The sequence below is a fragment of the Brachycentrus maculatus genome, unplaced genomic scaffold (assembly GCF_059751285.1).
Source record: "Brachycentrus maculatus isolate JH-2025_06_01 unplaced genomic scaffold, ASM5975128v1 h1tg000077l, whole genome shotgun sequence".
Lineage (NCBI taxonomy): Eukaryota > Metazoa > Arthropoda > Insecta > Trichoptera > Brachycentridae > Brachycentrus > Brachycentrus maculatus.
In genome coordinates this window covers 1,591,280-1,610,093 of record NW_028280831.1, presented here as the reverse complement: position 1 = coordinate 1,610,093, position 18,814 = coordinate 1,591,280, and the positions used below count along the sequence as shown (strand labels likewise).

Genomic DNA, 18,814 nt, shown 5'->3' with positions numbered 1-18,814 from the left:
AGTTTTTATCAAATATAAGCATTTGTCGCTGAGTTTTGTTAGGATTTAAATGATAGTTTAAAACGTCACATAAACTTAAATAAATTTGTCCTCTCATAATAATTTTGATAAAGCACTAAAAATAAATAATTGATATGGGGCGTATATTTATTTAAGACCAGCCCTGTTTACAGCCCTGTTTTACGTTTGAATAAATTTCGGACATGTGAAATTGGCATCCGTTTATTTTATTTTTTAAAACGCATTTGCCAGTCGTTTTAGAAATTGTGATACGATTCGTAAGAACATATTTTTGTAGAGTACTTATACAGTATTTTCTTAGGAATTAAATGTGAAATCGTACATAATTTAAATTGTAAATAAGATACGTTTTCAAAGTAGTTACGCCTGAAAAATTATATATAAAATATGATCAAACTCATTTACTCGTATGTCAGTAGGTTTTTTTTTGTATTAACAATATTATTATATTAACTTTAAAATTTAAAATTATTATATTTACTTTAAAATAATATCATATTTACTTTAAAATTTTAAAAATTATAATATATTATAATATATAAACCTTCTTTGAAGTAATATGTTACATCAAAAGAGTTTTTTGTGCCTTCCTTCTTCAAGGATGAGAATATTATATATCAGGTTTACAATTAATTTACTGGAGTTTTCTGGTATTCGTTGACGTATTATTTTTAATATTTAGGTCAAGGAAGAAATTATATTCTGAACCTTATCGAAAACTTTCTTGGTTTGTTTTTGTGAAGAAAATATAATTGAAAGCTCATCTTGAGAAGCAGGATTCCCAACGGACATCAGCAGGCCTTCCATTCCATTAAAAGCGTGATCAAAATTTCGTATTCTGCTTTGCTTTATTTTACCAATGTCTTGCACTATTTTATTTTAGATATTTAGCTTAAGTAATCTTCCCTGCACACAAGCAGTGCACTATATTTTAAGAGAGTGCCTTTGCTGTTACAAGTCCCATGGCTCTCGAATGTTTTTTTTTTTTAGTTTATATTAGCAGACAAAAACTGTAAGCGGAGGACGATCGGAACATCAAAAAAAACTTTTTTCTAGTGAAACTTTTAAAAATTAATTGACTATTGATTTTCATTTCACAATTTTATTAAAACAATTTATATTATAATAGTTTTGCACGAAAATTGTACTTCCAATTTTAAAAAAATCTTTCATTTATCGTTTCAAAATTGACAAATGTTTATCTAAATGTATTATTACCGTTTAAAAATATCCACCCTTTTTGAGTTCTGATCGTTTTCACTGAAATAATCAAATCTTAATTTTCATCTATAAATAGCCCATTAAAAATAATTTTTCATCGTGTTTTATTTATAGCATATCAATTATCTGATATTAAAGATGAAGTTAAAAATATAAGTATTAATGCTGACTTAAAAGTTTAAAAATACTCGGAAACTAATTAAAGTTTCGAGTGAGCTTGAGAATTTTTTCAAATATCGTCTTCATTCTTCCTTTTCTTAATGCCACAAAAAAGGTAAAATATTTGATTTCGATTTTAATTAAAAATGCTATTTTTATGTACTTTTTTAGTAAGGAAAGAAAGGAAAAATCTATGTGTGGTTATCAGATTGGGAAGTAAGCTACAGAACTCGCGATATTAGTATCAAAGCCGAACATCTACCCAACATTGGTAATCTAAATCCAGATTTTCGGACCTCTAACTATATTTTGTCAGTAACTTTCTTGAATTAAGGTAATATTTGCAAATACAGAAATCATTCATCAGCCAACCGCCGAAAACGTAATATGTCTCCCCAAGCCTATTTCATTAAATAATGTGTATTGTATATTCTTTTGCTTTTTAAAATATAATACATATATTTATATGCAAAAAACATTTATATTTATACATTTTTTAATTACCTTTCATAACTGTTTTCTTTTCAAACCCATATAAATAATTAAAAGAAAAACTTATTTTTTCAATCATAAAACGGTGTTTTAAGAAAACAATTAATTACGTTAAATATTGCATGGGGTTAAAGAAAATTCTATTGCGACTTATCGAATACTGGGCCTTAATCCTATTATCTCTTTACTGCCAAGTAAAAAAAATCTTTAAAAAGTTGGATAGAACGATATTTCTTACAAGTTTCCTTTTTTACTATTTTTCACATTATATTAGTACCTACGAGTATTACACATAACATGTTGTAATTTAACTATTTCAATCCTATGAATTTTTATCGTATTTCGGCTGGACTAAAAAATAATTATAGAAATTTTTGTAGTATTTTCAGAACTAATAGTGAGTTTTTTGTATTATTTATGACTTTTATTATGGTATGTTTATTGAATTTGTATTCTATCTGAATTTTGCACGGTTCCTCGTCTCAGTTTCAAAAAGGGGTGGATTCTGGTCACATTTTCTCATTGTTATTCCGCATCTGAGATTCCATTACCACCTTCCTGGAGGGATTATTACATTTTCCTCTACATTCCTATTATCTTTTGGTTTACTCCAAAAATAACTCGGCTCTTTTTACGGAAAGGTGCCTCAGTTCATACTGTAACTATGCATAAGGACTGTTTCATACTTACCAATCGGGTCTTTGACTTTGTATTTGCCTATTTTAAGTACTTTTAGGTACATTATACTTAAGGCCTTACTCACAAACAAATAATTCAGTAAGTGACCGGATGCACGAGGGGTCACACGTCTCTCCATGCAAAGTTATTTCTTTAGCTAACCTAACCTTACCTTACCGTATTATTAAAATAATCCGGTTAAGATTTAGCAAACATCCAAATGAAATGGTATCTCTTTAGTAAAAGTTTTCCTTATTCAACCCTACAATGGTCTACTGAACTCACGCGTACATCGTCATGAGATTAATGATATATGAAGGAGTTCAAAAATTTTTAGTAGTATGTTTGTCAAGCAAAGATAAAAGTCTAATAATAAAAGGGTCTCCTCTAAATAAAAGCTTCTCAAACCAGCCATAAATGGCTCCAGTGAACTCAAACATGAGATTTATTTTATATGTAGGATTTCCAAAATGTTGAGTAATGTGGTATCAATCATGGTTAGAATGTTGAATATTGCACGTATGTAAAGTGATCATTAAACCAGTCTATGACTGGTCATAGGGCCTATTGATACTTAGACTTCAAAATTCTACTTAATCAAAACTGACATGTCAAAAATTGACCAAACCTATTTGCTTAAAATGACAATAACCAGAGTCCTAACCCAATGTTCAAATTTGTGACTATTTTACAATCAGAAGAAACTATCTGTAGATGCTCGTTCCTACAGGGTTTTTTGAGCAAACTAAAACATCTCCGTTCGCTGCACTCTTTCAGAGCCATCCCCTAAACTAACCCACCACCCCCACCCTCTCGTCAGCATTTCCGTGGTACCTTTCACGTATATTAAAAACAGCCTCTTTTCAAACGCCCGCATGACGTCACTCGCCTAAATCAGCTAAGCTTGTGATAGATTGTCGATATGATGAAGTACGGGAAAATTTAAATTGAAAATCGGTGTACCTGCCAGTTGGATTCAGTTTCAGATTTCTATATTTGAGGTATTTGGTTGTTTTCTAAACGTGGAGGATTATTAAAAATTCTGTAAAAATACACTTACTTCTTTACTTACTTTGTAGAGCATATGAAGTCCACAAACTGCCTCCAAGTTCTTCTGTCGGTAGCCAGCCCTCTTGCATTCTCCCATGTCAGGTCCGCTGCCCAAAGTTCAGACGAAAACTACTCACGAATCGTCACCAGAGGTCATCTTGGGCGATGGGAACCTGTTGCCTTTTTTTTATTTGAGACGATTCTCGAAATTAAGGCAAATGTGACGAAGGAGTTGAAGGACATCGTAAAAGAAACGTTCCAGGACAGTCCCTAAAGTTGGAAACGTTAGTCTACATGTTAATTGAACAGGCTTAGGATTTAGTAATATTGATATTAATTTAACCTGAAATTTTAAACATAAAATACTCACGTTATCAACATTTTAAAAAAAACCAACGTATTTTTCTTAAGCTTGTCCCATTTTCCGTTTCCTCCTAAATTATAATATCCATTCTCTTTAAATTTTCTTTCGCTCGCATTAAATTTCGATTAAATGGAGCTTTTGGAAACATAGCTTCATAAATAAATGTAACAATTATCTGATAGGATCTTTGTCGCCTTAAGACTTAGTCAAATATTCATAAAATTAGTTACATTCAGATTTCGTTGGGATGACCTTGATATCAGATTATTGCCTTTGTTTCCAGTTATTAATCTATGCTTAATAAAGTTTGAATTGAAAGATTTTTTTTGCTTTCTGTTGGGAATTAATCAAGCGAAGTTTTCCATTGTTTTTACACAATTAGTCGTCATCAGCGATATCGTTTTATCAAAGTGAATAATCCCAAGTACCAGGAGAGCATGTCTGCCCGAAGGGTGTTTTCATCCACTCCATTCGCTCCAGTTTAATGATCTTTTTTCTTTGCCTTCGGGGCCGTCTCCGAATTTGAAACATCCCCTCCAGTCTTATTCCTCACACAAAAAGTAACCTAGGGCATAAACGAGTGAACCGTTCTTTGCAACATGCTGAAATCTCCTTTCCACATGTACGAATGAATTCCTTTCTACATAAGTAATTTGGTTTCTTGCATCCATATTCGTATTTGTGCAACTGTAAACAAGTTCTTTAATATTCCGACTGTAGTTAGTGAATATTTTTGTTCATTCTCGTTCATAGCAAGAATACAGAAGATATGGTATAAAGACGTAAGATTCTACTCGTATCATCATACCGTGAATTTGTGACTACATATTTACTGTGCTGAGTTTTTTTTTCATTAATTCATTCGCCAGTCACTTTGTAGTAATATCTATCCATTTTTAATTTAAGTTTTACTTCGTAAATACCACTTTTATCTCTTTATCATTCATCCGTACATTAGATTATAATTAATGCCACTTTTTCTTATAATCTAATGTGACCCTTATTTCCGTGAATTCCGCATCATTTTTAAAAACCATATTTGAAAATAATGCGGAATACATCGAAACACATGTCATAATACATTTTGAAAAATATTTACATTTAACTTACATTTAAAAAAATATATTGAATTGTATCGGACACTGGATAATTCACCCTACGGACGTCATATTTATTTTTAAATCTTTCATTTATCGTTTCAAAACTGACATATGTTTATCTAAATGTATACTTACCGTTTAAAAATATCCACCCCTTTTGAGTTCTGATCGTTTTCACTGAAATAATCAAATCTTAATTTTCTTCTTTAAATAGCCCGTTAACAATAATAATTTTCAGCGCGTTTTATTTATAGCATGTCATTTCTCTGATATTTAAGATGACATTTTTTTATTTATTTTTTATTTAAACATATTACAAATATAAGTCACATATATAATAATACTGCCTATGAGTAATTTCCATTATTCATTTTGAGTCATGGAATTAAGGTTAATATGAAAAACAGAAAGTAAAAAAAAAAAGAAAACACGGGGCAAAATGGAAAATATAAAGCAATAAATGGGTACAGTTATATTGATATTTTTTATTTTTTGACATCTCATCAAAGATGAAGAAGAATATAGAAGTCTGGGCATTTACGGGGCGGACGGCCTTCATAGGCTGGTTTAAGTGATCACTTTACACACGTGTAACATTCACCAATTCTACCTATTATTGACAACCACACTATCTATAAATATGGACCGATTTTGAAACATTGTTCTTTAATCACTAGAACTTCACTAAAGACATCTATTAGTGAGATGAATATTTATTATTGATGTCTCAACTTGAAGCGATATATCAATAGTTTTCATACGAATTTAATATTCAACTTTAATTGGGGAAAACAGTATTCTTCACAATTTCAAAAATGAATGAAAGAAAATACCATACATTACATTAGTCCATTGGACCTAGAACTGGATTTATCGATAGTTTTTGTTTGCAGTAGACCGAGGGTAAAGTATTCGAACTTCTCGGATCTGAAGCAAGACTAGACTGAACACATCAGTGAATATTAAGACAATATTTCACAAAGTGACAAATGAATCATAAAATTGAAATTGAAATAAAAAAAATCTCATTAACTTCGCTGAAAACTTTGAGTTTCATAAAGATTGCTTTTCCAACCATTCTTACATGAAAACTATCCATGCAAAACAATTAACTATCACCCTGTTAACTCTCTTTTGTATTTTTAAATTTATTTTTCTTTAAACAAAAGCTAAAGTAGCATTTGCTTGACTCAGCTCCTTATTACAAATATATCATATTCAAGGCGAATAATGAACATAATGATGTTTAACATTTCAGTTTAACAGTGTTTTTTTAATGAAAACTCTTTTTGTAGCGTAATTTTAGAGTGTGTGTGTATATATATATATATATATATATATATATATATATATATATATATATATATATATATATATATATATATATATATATATATATATATATATATATATATATATATATATATATATATATATATATATATATATATATATATATATATATATATATATATATATATATATATATATATATATATATATATATATATATATATATATATAATATATATATCTAATAAAATACCTAGGTACCTACCTATACATTTTATTAAGTACTTACAAATAGTACCTACATAAAACAGTTCTACCACCAGATGTCGCATGCGTCGCACAGAATAAAACAAAAGACATCCGATAGAAAAAATATAATATTCTGGACTGTCAGAATCAAATAGATAGATAGATAGATAGAAAAATATTATAAAGATAAATTAAGAATAAACTTTAATTACAAAGCAACACATTGTTTATTTTATTATTATACACCCACTTTACATATTATTTACACCCAATATACAAAGAAAAATATTACCACATTATATATATATGTATATATATATATATATATATATATATATATATATATATATATATATATATATATATATATATATATATATATATATATATATATATATATATATATATATATATAATATATATATATATATATATATATATATATATATATATATATATATATATATATATATATATATATATATATATATATATATATATATATATATATATATATATATATATAAATAAATAAATAATTACGGGTGATGAGATGGTTTTGACATGTGCAACGAATGAGTGAGAAAAGAACAGTTAAATAAAATTGGCATGATCAAGTATTTCAAATACTTGAAAACGGTCGTATTGCGAGTCGGAATAATCGGCGCGTTAATAAGGAAATGCATGAATGTATGTGCAGATTGGTGTGGCATTCTTTTCTCTCTGCCTACCCACGCGGTGAAGCGACGTTATGTTTAGTCAGTTAGTTAGTTACATTAATTAAATAAAAACTTGAAACAAACCTTTATCTTCTTAAAATCACATGTTCTGTTACTCAAATGTGAAAGTGCTGGAACAGTGACAATTTGAAGACGCATTATTTAACACGGATTTTTTTTATGTTTTTCGCTAAATGGAAGATAAATCGGATATCACTTTTGTACAATAGGTCCAAATGTATCAGTATTTTATTTATAACAATAAATACGATCAGCTCGCATTTAAAATATTCTTGAAATACAATACTTGTATTTTCACAAAGCTCGACGCATGCCCCAAATATGTTTGGTATTGTTAGAATACGTTCAAAGAAACGAAGAAAGCTCTTATCACTCTGAATATACGCACACATTCGTACATGGGTACTGCCACTTACTGCGGTTGATTCACGCGAGAAATTTCCTTTGTAAAACGATACTTTCCATACAAAACCTTGCTGCGAATAAACGCTGCTGATTATTCCACTACTTTAGACATTTCGCTCTTTTATTTTTTTCCAATTTCATTCATTACTTACGTTTATTAGTTAATATAAAATACTTATCCATATCTTCTTCTTCTTCTTCTTCTTCTTCTTTCTCTGTATTCGCTCCCTAGGTGGAGCATTTGGCCAACACGAAATAACAAGTTACTTAGTCACGCGCTATCTCCTTGGCTTTCTCCCAGATCTGTCCGGCATCTCGAAGTTCTGCTGAGAATAAGTCGGTGAATGGTCGTCAGCGGCTTTCTGGAGCGTCGGAATCCTCGGGTTTGGAAGAAGACATGGGGGTTTAATGCTCTCACGTGACATTCTAAGGATATGTACCAACCATGTCCACCTTCTCCTCTTCAGGATTTTTTCAGGTTCTTTTTCTTACATCCTCATTCCTGACGAAGTCATACCACAAGTTTTCAAAACTTCTACATACTTAAACAGGTTATTCATTTCCACAAAGTAATATGAATAACGATTTTCGTCATTACTAAAAGAATGTCTACTATATTGTCTTTTTTGGGATGGCCAATATCAATTTTTTATAAAAATGGGTCAGTTGCACCCCTCCAGGAATTCCAAAATTAAGTTGGTAGAAATATGCAGAGATTCCATCGCCATCCGGGTATGTTGAACAAAACAGACATCATATTTGCCAAAAGATGAGATATTTTTGTATCCAGTTTTTTAACTTCAAATTGGAATTTTAACAAATCAAATTCGATGCCACAGTATCAATGAAAGTAGTTTGATAATACCCTGACAAGGGTAAACAATTGTCACGCATTATATTTTTATGTGTTTTTAAAAATTCTAAAAATGTACTACTTAGTCGACCGTAAAAATCAGTATTCGATTTAAATATTTTGAACTTTTCCCCCAGACTTTTTACTGAAATTATAAATGCATTATACCATTTTAATATAACTTAAAGAGTCTACTTTTAAGTCATTTATAAATCATTACGTCTCTTTTTTTCTTTCTGTATACCTTATATTAAAGGTTAACGCCATTTCTGGTGGTAATATATTTCATTACAATCTATCCTCGTAAGCAACCTGTGGTCTGGAAAGCCATTTTTCCGGCATTTTTCGATCACCCCATCATTTTCTTGGTCTCTCATAGTCTGATGCCTGGAGGTTTTCGTCTCAACGCCATCCATAGTTACCTTTAAAGAAATATTTTATGCACTGCATAATTGTGCCTCAAACAACGACAAACAAAAAGTCCCCGGCCCCCTCCTTTTCTGTATTTCATATGATATTGCATGTCGTCTGACGCATCGTTGTAATGAATCACGATATTGACCATTTTGTTTAATTATTCAACATTATATGAACACAGTTAAAGCCCACACTTTGTGAGTTACATTTTCTCATATTTGGTTTAAAATAAAAACTCACATGTTTGGAAATGTGTTGTTTCATAATTCAGCCACGAAATATTCACTTCGCGACACGTGGGTGGTATTTCAATTCCATCTTGCAGAATTCTGAATTCCACGATACTCTTTTTATGTGATGTAACTTTCATATATTCCTTTACGTCAACCTCTTGAAACGTAATCGGAATTGTACCAAAATAAAATGTTCTTTCCAATAATATTACATAAGACCCCATTCACGTGGACGCTTACATATAAGCTCAGACCGTCCACGTTTCTTCAAAATCTATAAATGTGTTATATATATTTTTTTGTTATTTTAATCAGGAATCGTGAATTTAAATGCCTCCCTACAAATATATATATATATATATATATATATATATAAATATATATATATATATATATATATATATATATATATATATATATATATATATATATATATATATATATATATATATATATATATACATATATTTATATATATATATACACGTTGTCATACAGGAGAAAGTGACCAAATGCATTGTTTTACAAAAACGCGATCATTGACTGTTTGATATCTTACTAGCTTAATATTGCCCTCAAAAAATCCCGAAGGATTTTAAACTTGGAAGTATAATATATTGACTTAAAAAATATTATTACTTATTGAAGTAAAAATGACTTACTGCCTAGCAAAAGTAACTTAACTAACTAACTAACTAACCATCACGCCGCTTCCCCGCAGGGGTAGGCAGAGAGAATCGAACGCCACACCACTCTGTCCTTGCAAACATTCTTCGCCTCTTCTACATTCATGCATCTCCTCATACATACCCGACGATTATTACGACTCCTGACCCGGCCGCTTTCAAGTATTTGACATACCTGATTGTGCCAAGTTTTCCTCGGTCGTCCTCTGCTTCTTTTTCCAACTACATTCGCCTCATAAATTTGTTTAACCGTTCTCTCTTCACTCATACGCTCCACATGTCCAAACCATCTCAACACACCTTTCTTAATTTTATCGATTATGCTTATCTCAGCCTTACATTCTTTCCTTATTTCATCATTCGAACATCTATCAAACATCGTTTTGCCACACATTCGTCTGAGGGATCGCATTTCGACTGCATTCAGTCTGCTTTCATCCTTCTTTTGCCAACTCCATGCTTCGCTTCCATACATAAGGGTTGGAACCAGAACTCCATTGTGTACTGCCAGTTTAGCTTCCGCTGATAGATTTTTATTTGCTAAAACTGATTTTAGTGCACCATTCACTCTGTTCCCAGCATTCACTCTCCTTTCTATGTCTTTATTTTCCATCCCTAGAAAACATACTACCCAAATAAAGTAACTTACTCCTGAATATTTTACGTTTTGATAGTTGGTCACTTTCTCCTGTACGACTACGATATAACTCATCGCAGAAAAAATATCACCTCATTTATACTTATTTTGTAGTATAATTTATTTTAAAAAATTATTTTCAGTTTTTTTTTTCGGACCGACTTTTTTTAGAAAGAAACATTTTTTTAGAAGATTTCTGCATTGAAGGGTATTTTTCGCATCTCATTTGTTGCTTGATTTACTATGTTTACATTCACCGATTAAATATATTTCTCATATCCTTCTTTTTGTTGCCTCATATTCATTTCTCGAGGCAAATTCAGCGATTGAATAAATATTTTTATTTAAAGAAGATTTTGTGACAAATATTTGCTCGCAAAAATTTATCCAGTGTCATCAAAGTGGATTTCCGTACGTTATGTTTTGAAAATGTTCGTCAATACAAATATTTTCTCCCAATTACAAGAACAAACATGAATGTATTCAATAGAAACAGGATATAAACATATTTATTTAATTTTTTACTTTCATATATTTATGAATTTATATATTTGTAAATACATTTAAATATATATATATATATATATATATATATATATATATATATATATATATATATATATATATATATATATATATATATATATATATATATATATATATATATATATATATATATATATATATATATATATATATATATATATATATATATATATATATATATATATATATATATATATATATATATATATATATATATATATATATATATATATATATATATATATATATATATACACTCATTATATGAATATTACAGAAGATCTGGTTCGTAGTTGTTTCGTTATGTGTGCCTATACAAAAGTCTCAATTTTGAGATCTACACACAATTATTATTATATTTTTCGTATTTCTTTTTTTTGTCATTGAATTATTTAAGGAACAGCGATATATGACAAAAATCTCAAATAGAATGAATGTATTTTTAATAAAATACTTTCTTAAAAAATACTATTTTTACTCGTATTATGTTGAAATATTTATTACTTTTTATATAATGTTTTTACTGTGTAGAGTTGTTTTTTCAAAAAATCTTTCTCCTCTTCCGTTGGATGTAACTATATCTGTATCCGATAGTGGAATGACAACTTTTAGAGCGTGGATTGGTGTTTATAAATAATTCTCTATGATGTAAGATGAAAATGAATGAAACATGAAGTTTCGTAAGATTTTTTTTTTTTATTTATAAGCGGGGTTATTGCTATCAAGTAATATCTCGCAATCAATAACAAATAAAGTAGATTGATTGGTCAAGTTTCATACATTTTCGAGCAAATGGATAAGTGGAAAGACTGGAGGTACTTGTATACGTTACATATAACATACTTGTAATTATAGAGGTTTGACTGCAACTAGGAGATGTAATAATGAAAGCGTAAGATGTATCATAGAGAATTGGTTAAGAGTTTTAAGGGAAATGAGAAATATTTATGTAAGGGTTTGTTTAATTTATAACCCTTCAAAGAAGCGAAATGTAAGATGTTTTTTGTTGCATTCTTAATAAAAGTTAACACACTTCCTGCTGGAAATGTTGGTTCAAAATATATGTTGTTCTTTTACCTTCATATTTTTGTTGAATTTCTTGAAAATTTTAGGTGCCTTAGAATATCACAAAAAATACACATTTTTATCAAACACTGATTTATATAGATAAAAACACATATACCCCCCTCCGCGAGCTTCTTACAGACATCACACCCAGGCACATCTTGTTCTTCTAACCCTTATCCGCACCCAATGGTGCATAAGGCACTGCACCGTATTGACGCAGTGTTGTCTTAATCGTTACGTTTATGCGTACCCCAGTACATATGGGCGTAAATTTTAAGCGAAGTTAAAGCTTTAAAATGAAGATTTTAGAATAAGCTGGGAAAGGTGTTTTTATTTTATCTCAAAAGAAAAAGTTTCATTGAACCTTTTTTTGAGCTTACTTATAAACATCAAAAGTATTTTTAACCACTTGAATCGATACCTCCCACTTATTCGTAACGTCAAGTGCACATTGGGAACAACCAAAAGCGGGAAAGTAAAAGAGAAAAATGACGTTATTATATTTCTTTGATCAAAAGATGCTTTTACCCTTATATAAGTAATCCTTGGGGTTCGTTTTTAAACCTTTCTATCAAATAATATTTATCTATTTGTTATAAATGTTTTAAATTGTTATTAAAACTATGTGCCTGTGAATGTTCATTCAATGGATTTCCAATCACAACAGACTCGCGAATTGTCTGTAATTGATTAGTAAGCATTACGTTTTTTCCTGAACACCGTATTTATTTTGCTTATAAATAGTAAAAAAAATATTGTTGAATGATACCTTGAGAGATCTTTTAAAAATCTTGATATGAATACCCCATTAGTGAAATAAAATCCTGCAATCGTGAATCACACTTATATTATTGTGAAAAAAATAACTAGTTCAAAAATAAGTAAATTATTACATTGGTTTGTATGAAGTGCAATGACTAACGCCTCAACGCTAGGTTCGGAATAATTTATTTACACATCGCTAGTCGCTGATCGCTGTCATGCATTCCGAAAAGTCGTCAAAAAAGGCTACTTACATTACACGGTATATTACGTATATCGTCAAATTACACAAGTGCTGAAAACCGAGTCTTGTAAACTTTTTAAAATTTGCAAAAAAACTCATTTTTATAAAGAAAAATCATGGGAATTGGTTGGTGACTGAGCCCTGCATCTCTTTCTTCACTCCATTTGGTCTTCAGATATTCTCTTCAGCTCTATATAAGAGGTACAACCCATGTCGTGACATATTTGAACAAAATAGTCCTGGCGAGGACGCCCTCTGCCAATAAATCCCTACAGTAATAGTAAGTCTTGGTAAATGCTCAGCAAGTATTAAAAATGCTCAGTAAAGTCTTATGAAGTGCTCAAACTGACAAGCATAAGTTTAGATGTGAGTAGCCTTTTGTAACATTTTGCCAACTTAATTATCTTATTATTTCGAGCGGATGTATATTTCTCCTTTATTCTGCAATAAAACAATTTCCCATCCCTGTACGCAGGTTTTACAGCCCCATTGTGTCGGGATTGGGGATGTATGACGGCACCTTGAGTTCCACGGGCACCACTACCGTCCATTACATGTTGTTCCCCCCCAAGGCTTCATATTCTCCTGGCAACTCCCAGCCCTGTTCACCCCACACCCCTCGCAACTTGCGATTGGTGCCCTGAGGGGATCCTTGTTGAGTTGTGACTTGTGACAATTTTCGTCTCTCTTTTATCTGTCGACTTTGCAGCATCGTGCTCCGGCATATCGACAGCTTAAAATTGTTTCATTTAAAGATCATAAAAGGATATTCTGCTACTAGCCTTTTAGTTTAAAAAATAATACCATCATTCAACGATCGATACAATAAAGTTGAAATATCTTCAGATCGAATAATAGTGCTACCAAAACGCGATCATTTTTAGACCATAGGTCCAATACAAAGTATTTATTATAATTATAAGATGAAGAAAGAAGGAAAAGTAGACGGGATCAAGTATTTCAAATACTTGAAAGTGGTCAGGTCTAGAGTCGGAATAATCGGCGTGTATGAATGAATGTGGAAGAGGCAAAGATTGTTTGCAAAGACAGATTGGTGTGACATTATGTTCTCTCTGGCTATCCCTGCGGGGAAGCGTTTTGATGGTTTGTGAGGTTTTTCCGTTGTGAAACAAGATCAGAGGAATATTTCCTCAAATTTGAGTAAATTAACAAAATCTCGTTTCCAAATAGGTTTACACATCTATTGCGACTTAAATTTAATTTGTAAGACAGGCTATTTTATTTTTTTTTGTGTACGAAATAAATAAACCACACTTCGTTTTGGTAGTCCGTGGTTAAATGATTGATTTTATGGTTAAATGGTTGATTAAAATTTAAGTTTGTATATTGATGAAATATTGAAATTTCTTTATTTTTACCAAAGGAAGATTTTTTTCATTAATTGATTCAGCAGTCGTTAAGTGGTAACATCTTTTCATTTTCAATTAAAATTTCACTTGTTAAATAACACTGTTTCTTAAAATCCATTGTTACACGTTTTTCAAAACATTCCGTATCATTTTCGGTGCATTTTGCATCGTACGGTGTATGAAAATGATGCGGAATGCATCGAAACACGTGTAACAACAGTTTTAATGAATGTTTATTTTTACCAATTGAAATTTCAATTAAAAATGCAGGAATTTTTATTTAAATCACGTACATTTACTTTCAGGAAAAAAGTACATTTTTCGTTTGAAATTAGAAGGAATGTTTAATTATATTTATCTATTTAAAAGTAATACTAATGTTCATTCTAACCCTTATCAATTCACTCAATGGTGTACAGGGCACTGTATCGTATTGTTGCAGTGTTATCTTAATCGTTACTAGCAAGAAGGCAATGTGATCTCCTGCACTTCAGGGACCAGTCCAGGGTGATATTAAATAAATATTGGAGTGTAAAATCACTAAGCATTTTCACCCCTCCCTGGGAATCGTACGCGGGACCACCAGAACGGTAGCTTAACACGCTAACCACGGAGGTGTGCTAATGCAACATGAAGTTTTAATATTATTTTTCTATGAACTTTTAATACATAAAAAATGTATTTTCTCTCAGGCGAACCTTTGTAATAAATGGTAACAAAATAACCTTAGTATTCTAGGGTTAAGTAGACTTCCCAGTTTCGAGAGCAAGAATGTACGTATGTAGTATGTAGTATGCCATAGGTCCACTGGTTGCTAGTATATAAATCACCCGAGAACTTTCCTGATAAATCGACCGTCCAAGATTGACGTTCCAATATGTAGTTCGCTCTGCAAACTTTTAGTCCGAACAGACATGAGCTCTTTACCGACCATTCCCCTATTTGCCTCACATTGTGGATTTAATTATTTGCACATAATAGAATTCATAAATGTTTTTTTTCTCTTTTGTATTGCATTACAATTTATGTTTAGATATGAATTACACAACCGCCCCGTATTTTCACGATATTTTGAGTATGTCCTAATTTTGTTTCATAAATTCTGGATGCGGTCCACTTGGGAGTTTTTCATATCAAGTTTTTTTGTTGATATCTCAAAAAAAAATTAGTTTGTGGTGAAATCTATCTATTTTTAATTTAATTTTTACTTCGTCAATACCACTTTTAAGTAGCATTTTCCAAGTAAAATTTAAATTAATATTATTCTTCTTCATATGTTGAGATATCAAAAAGAAAAATCTCGAAACCCCATAACATTTATTGAATTAGTTCAATCTTGTTTTATTATTCTTCTTTTTACCCTTATCCACATCCAGTTGTGCAAAGGGCACTTTATTGTATTGACGCAGTGTTATCTTGATCGTTTATTGGATGAATGCAAGGTCTTACGCTTCTTGCACCAGTCCAAGATGATATTTATTTAAACCCCCCTCCCGAGAATCAAACCTGGGACCTCCAGAGCGGTAATCAAACGTGCTTATCAAGTACCTTACTGAGGCAGATATCCTTTATTATGATTAATCAAAACACGGCTTGATTGAAAATTGTACTAATTTATTTAATTTTCGTGACAGCTGTTTTCATTAGGCATCGTCAGACTGTGCTGAAAAAAACAAACGTACCTACATAACGAGTCAACGAAATAGAATCTGTTATACTTTACCTTTATTATATTTCCTATCACAATATTAAACTAAAATAACGCATTAAGAACATCTGCACAATGTCTTATTTTCACTCCATTCCAAGTAAAAACGTTTAGTATATTATCTGGAATTATTTGGGCGTCTGTAGTTCTGTTTACCAAACAATTAAGTTCAATTAAATTATACTTGGCAATTCCGAAGGGAAATATTTTATTTTTGGGATCTTTTACAACAGCAAAAAATCACTCTGATGTACTAAAAATCGACATCACTCCTATGGACATACCTTTTGGCAAAAAAAAACTTTCGAACATTCTAATGAAAACCCCAACTATCTTTATTTTCTGATTTTACGCATTTTAAATTTGCCTAAGGCTATCTGACCGAGACTACTGCAAAAAATGTCCATTAGCCTTTTTTGCGCTAATCACTACTATTATGGATCATTTAAATTTAAAACGGTATCTAAGAATCTTTCTATTTATACATAAAACTGCCAAACAATAGGAAAATAGTCGGTTCGAATTCCGTTAAAAATATAAAATATGAACCATCCCGAAAAGGGATAAAGGGTATTTTTCCTCGAAATTAATATAGTTCGTATTTATAATTATCTTGATTACAAATTTCAAAATAGAAATTTAGATCCAGTCAAATCTATTTACAATCTAGGATTATTTTTTTAATTATAAATTAAACTTTATTTAAGACAAAATCTCCTAGGGAGGAAAGGGAGGCAATTCTAACTAACTAACTAACTAACCATCACGCCGCTTCCCCGCAGGGGTAGGCAGAGAGAATCGAACGCCACACCACTCTGTCTTTGCAAACATTCTTTGCCTCTTTTACATTCATGCATCTCCTCATACATACCCGACGATTATTACGACTCCTGACCCGGTCGCTTTCAAGTATTTGACATACCTGATTTCCTAAATTTAGTTTACTCAATAATTTATCGGTATTTTCTTCTAAATACTTACATTTGACATCGAAAATATTTAGTATATAATAAGTACCTATTGTGTTTTGCGTTTTGTTACGTAATATGCAAGTTTTTACAAGTTTTTTTTTTACCTGCAGAAACGCATCGCGCGGTAAACTTTAGCTGTCCAAACTTGTACCAAAAACTTTACACAGACTTGTTTCATTCATCTAAGTGAACAGCACTGTAGCAGCTGTCGAAAACTTTTTGAAGTTGATAGAAAAGTTTAATATAAGGCACGAAGGGGTCTACGAAAAACAAAAAAAAATGACAAGTCATCTAGGGGACGAAAAAGTTAAGATAAAATTGCTCTAATGCAATAAACAGTCGAAGGTTGACTCATTGGTTTCCTCACTGTTATGTGGTTAGGTGGCGGAAGATAATCAGTAAAAGATTGCTAGTTCTTTGTCTTTGGTTTATTCTAAATATACGTTACTTAGTAGCTCTAAGCGAGTGACTGCTTTTTTTTAAGAGACTAATTTTGAATGCCGCTTGCCAGACTATGCGAGTATATGGACGATTGCGAGGTGCTGTTATCACCACTGTGTCACCAACTTACCGACATTCCTAAAACTCACTTTTACTAGTAATAGTACTGTTTCTTCATCGTATACTTTTGACAGAGTGATTGTGACTAAGAATCTTCCATGGTTATTATAGCTTCTCTTACAATTCGCATTAATTGACTTCAATTTTTAATAAAGTTTTCCATTTGATCTTTTTTAAACCGTGCTCTAATCAAGTTCTTTTTTTTTCTTTCCAGTGATGCTGACTCGGGTCGCAGTTCCTGCTCCGCAGGGTCGGCTGCCGAGGGCGCAGTCGCTCCGTGCGCCCCCCCTAGGCCCCTAGCCGCCCCCTCGCGGCGCCACACGCGCGAGGCCAGCACCAACACGGACACCCCGGCCCCCCACCCCGCCCCGGCCCTGCAGGTCCACCAGCACCGCACCCTCGGGCCCCAGCGCTCCTTCCCCCAGAGGCAACTCCTCACAGCCAGCGTGTTCGACCTCCACAGACCCTCGACCAGCGACGCAGCACCCAGAAAAGGAGGTCTCACAAACGCCTTCTCATCCATCGACCTTATCTCAGGAGCGCAGATCGAACTCGACCATTCCAATACCAAAAATTCTAGAATCCACGCTATTCAATCCAAATTAAAAGAATTCACCAGAGCAGAACATATCCATCGAAGACTAGAAGATCTAGTTCTGAACGATAATCGCAACTTTCCTGATAGACCTCTTCCTGGTCGATTCGAAGGGAATCCGTTAAAAAAAGATCAAAATGTGCGGAGGGCGGTCACGTCCAGGTTGAAGGTTCGCAGGCAGCCGGTCCAGAGGGCAGCCTCCAGGTTATATAGGGCGGAAGACGTCACGGGGAAGGGCAAAGATATATGTGTGGGACCAGAATTTATTGTAAGGGCTGCGCACCCCAGCAGACAGTTGGATATTTCGACAACCACGGTAAGATATTTATATTTTACTAAGAAAAACTTTAAAACATAGTATAGCTAGTAATCAGACGCAAGATTTTTCATC

The 18,814-nt window shown here is 31.8% G+C and overlaps 1 protein-coding gene across 2 annotated transcripts in view; it reads left to right on the top strand.

Moving 5' to 3' along the window:
- LOC148311094 (uncharacterized) overlaps positions 1 to 18,814 on the top strand; it is a 260,016-nt gene that overhangs the window by 221,036 nt on the left and 20,166 nt on the right. For both annotated transcript variants that reach the window (XM_088257300.1, XM_088257299.1), the window contains exon 3: positions 18,043 to 18,739. In XM_088257300.1, the coding sequence (XP_088113426.1) occupies positions 18,043 to 18,739 (697 nt within the window). The remainder of the gene's footprint in view (positions 1 to 18,042; positions 18,740 to 18,814) is intronic.